The 3,729-nt window shown below is 38.3% G+C and overlaps 1 protein-coding gene across 2 annotated transcripts in view; it reads right to left on the bottom strand.

Annotated features, from left to right (window-relative positions):
• Window positions 1–1,700: 1,700 nt before the first annotated feature.
• LOC111869501 (histone H3.3) overlaps window positions 1,701–3,729 on the bottom strand; it is a 5,153-nt gene continuing 3,124 nt past the window's right edge. For both annotated transcript variants that reach the window (XM_023861076.2, XM_023861075.2), the window contains one exon: window positions 1,701–2,929. In XM_023861076.2, the coding sequence (XP_023716844.1) occupies window positions 2,758–2,929 (172 nt within the window). In that variant the 3' untranslated portion in view covers window positions 1,701–2,757. The remainder of the gene's footprint in view (window positions 2,930–3,729) is intronic.

The raw sequence follows: 3,729 nt of genomic DNA on the forward strand, positions 1-3,729 counted from the left end.
GGTCACGTACTTCTCTGTCTGAAAAACAAAATTAGGATATTTTTCCAGATGGTCCTGAATATTAGGAGAGTGATCAAAAGTATTGTTTGTAAGGTCAGTCATCATTAGCTTGAATTTCTTTTTGTAGGATGAAACTGTATTCATCACTGCCCCACAGTTCACTTAACACAAATGTAAAGCAGTTTTCATGTAAGCTACATAAGAACAGAAAAATATGAATGACTAATATGTATTTTTCCTTCAAAATCTGAATATAATCATATTATATTACATGTGAATTTAGATGCTTTTCACGTATAATTTCCTTATAGGTCTATGAGATCGACCAAAAATCGTCCCACGATCGACGTGTTGGACATGCCTGTTCTATAGGGAACCCTCAGTACGCTCCTGAAGTATGGCACCAAACTCCTGGGACACCCTGTATAAGAATCTTGAATGTGTGATGTAAAATCACTGCTACACAATGTTTGGCTGTTTGAATGTGAGGTCTGGGATGCTGGGTTTAGAACTGAGCATTATGAAATGGCAAACATGTTTGATATGATGTAAGCACTTCGTGAATTTGTTTCTGCCATTAAACCTACTGATTCCGTTGGCTGCGCCATAGCTCAAGTGGTGAGTCGCTGGCTTCCCATCGCGGCGGCCCAGGTTCGAGCCAGGGTCTGGTCAAGTGGGATTTGTGGTGGACATATTGGCACTGGAGCAGGTTTTCTCCGAGTACTTCGGTTTCCCCTGCCAATCTCCATTCCACCAAATTCTCCATCCTCACAATCACCCGAGGCAGATACAATAGGCCAATAAGTGGCCGACATGCCGAGTCGACCCAGCTGGACTCAACCCCCCACTATGCAAATAAAAAAAAAATACTGATTCTATTAAGAATCAATGAATACAGAAGACAACACTGAATGCCAACATATGCTTTCCCTTCTTCATATGCTAAACACCATATCATGATATTCATTTGCTTGAGAGGCCAGAGGCAAACAATCAAGAAGACTGTTTTCTGGAAGATGAGAAAGTAATAATATGGTTGTTTGATGGTATGGTTCATTATGGACAAGATCAAACCAAAGCACCCTTGAATTACGTATAAAAACAATATAGCATACAAATAAAAATACAAAGATAAGAAAGATTGGAAAGTAAATCTCTCAGAGGACAATTCTATAAGACATATACCAAATTGTTTTACATGTTGCTCAATTCAGAGATGAACAAACGCTAGAACAGAAGGAGAAAAAAAGACTACATTATTATGGAAAATGTACCTGTATAGTGTTGGGAACACAAGGTAAACACCGGGAAAAGAAAGGACTGGAATTGGCAATAACAAAAAAAGAACACATACCTGAGCTGGCTAAGCTTAAGAACAAATGAAGCATGTGAAACATACTGTATCAAAGTGAGAGAACAAGGACATATCTCAGACCTTTCAGCTTCTGTGTGTCCAGCAGCCATATTCTAAATTGGGGTTGGGGGGGGAATGGTACTAGGACTGAAAAGTGCACTGTTTGGCCAGCTGGACTACACAGTGTGTCCAGCTAATAAAGGTTGCAGACACCAAAAGCATTGAACAAACCTCAGTCCAGCAATATTTTCAAAATTTGAGGAACTGATGGAGACCTGTTCTTTAAGCCATGAAATAAACCACTGCATAGACTTAACATTAAAAACTTGTTTGTTTGTTTTTTTTAATTTCTTCTTATGCATTAAATATCTGACAGCAAATGGTCACTTGATGACTTACACAAATCAGACAAATGTATACAGACTGTAGGTATATATTTGTTAAAATGTAACAACGTATAAAAATGACAGTATATTTCTAGATATATGAGTTTTCTCCAATTATTATTTTGCTACATCTCACATATATAATACAGACAAAACAGGACTGTCATGTGTCCATGCTGACAAAAAAAAATATTCTGTTAAAGAGGCAAAAAGCAATTGGGCAAGATAACATCAGAAGAGGTGGGTCAAAATTATAAGATTAAGGTTCTGTATGAATGTCACTGAAAAAAAAATTTCTGCTCCTTTCATTTCCCTAAGAGCAAAAATCAACCAGAAACTGTTAAATTGTCCTCCTAAGGTTGCAGCTGCTGTGACACAATGTAGTTCAGTAAATATGTACCAATGTTCCATCTTCAGGACTGACACATCAAGGAGTTATATTCTAGAAAACCATAATCTTGGTATTCACCACCGTGAGAACCTCATATATATATATCATATTACTGGATAACTGATCTCAGTCACTGCACCTGCAGTCCAGTGTCTTGATAAGGCACTCCCAAAACAAGTTCTTGCAGAATACTAGGCAATGGACGAAGTCAAAAACTAGCTAATTCTGTCAGAACCCTTTAGAATTGAAGAAAACAATTAGATATGGAATCTGAGAGGTCATTTCTATATATAGTAAAGGCATATCATAATTTTTTTAACATATCTTGCTATCTTGTGCACACAACAGACATTCCATAAAAACATGTAATTTGACAGAACTACGATATGAGAAATACAAAAAAACAAGACTTCAGAACATGTTTAAATTTTGCTGTGATTCAGTGACTAAGGATTATAGAAACTTTACAGATAAGAATGAGACAAACCCAAGTCCAAAAAACCTCTCTCTTGCAAAATTGTGTTGCTGGTCATCCAAAGTTCAGCAGGAACTTAATCACAGTTCGGAAGTAAAGAAATCCACTATTCCAACTGATCTTTCCTATTAAAACACATTTGACATTATACTTAGAAGTTGATAGTGTCGGTATGCCCACGAATGCGTCGGGCTAACTGCAGATCGCTGGCCATCAGTGTAACACGTTTTGCATGCACAGCACATAATAAAGAGTCTTCAAAAAACTGCACCACATACATTTCAGCTGCCTCTTGCAGTGCTTCAAGAGCCAGTTTTTGAATTCTGAGGAAAAGACTTCTTGTTAGTATACAATATAGTCAGATTCAGCTACAATGATTACTGCTTTTGCCAAATAGATCTGCCATGACATAGAACGCAAAGTTCCCAATACATTTGGTACAGTCATTCTACTCTTAGCTGCAGTGTTGTTAGCATCACAGATAAAATGTTCTCCTTTATTTCATGCTGAAGATGGGTTCAGCATATTTTGGTAAGTTTAAATGATGTTACCAAACCGTGATTAGAGAAGATTGACTATGTAGCAAACATGATGGCTAAATTTCTCTCTATAAACAGCCAAGCTTGCCACTGAAATACAGACTTTTCTACAAACCCTGTGTAAAGGTATCCCTGTAACAGGCTGTGGAGGCCCATAGGGTTGTGAGATGTTGAGGTTCCCACATTTTCTAGACAATCACCTCATATATGGTGGTAAGGTTGTCAGCCTTATGCACCGACTGCCCTTTCCTCACAAGAATATTCCTGGTACTCATTTCTGTTAGAGGCTGAGTTGACCCCAGGGCCATAGTGCGGCTGGAAGGATTAGGTAAATTGAAAAATCCACCTCATTGGGATTCGATCCCAGGACCTTCCAGCTTCGAACATAGTGGCTCAACCAACTGTGCTACTGCGTGCCCCCCTATACACACTGTGACCATGATTACTATAATCATAGCTCTTGGTGACACTGGCACCAAACAACTGGGTTACAGAATGAAAATATCACTTCTGTACATCCTTCTAGTTTCTGTGATGAGTAATATTTCTATGATCACTAGTAGCTCCTTTCACTCACCTCTTAC

This window comes from Cryptotermes secundus, unplaced genomic scaffold (genome assembly GCF_002891405.2).
Source record: "Cryptotermes secundus unplaced genomic scaffold, Csec_1.0 scaffold2421, whole genome shotgun sequence".
NCBI lineage: Eukaryota > Metazoa > Arthropoda > Insecta > Blattodea > Kalotermitidae > Cryptotermes > Cryptotermes secundus.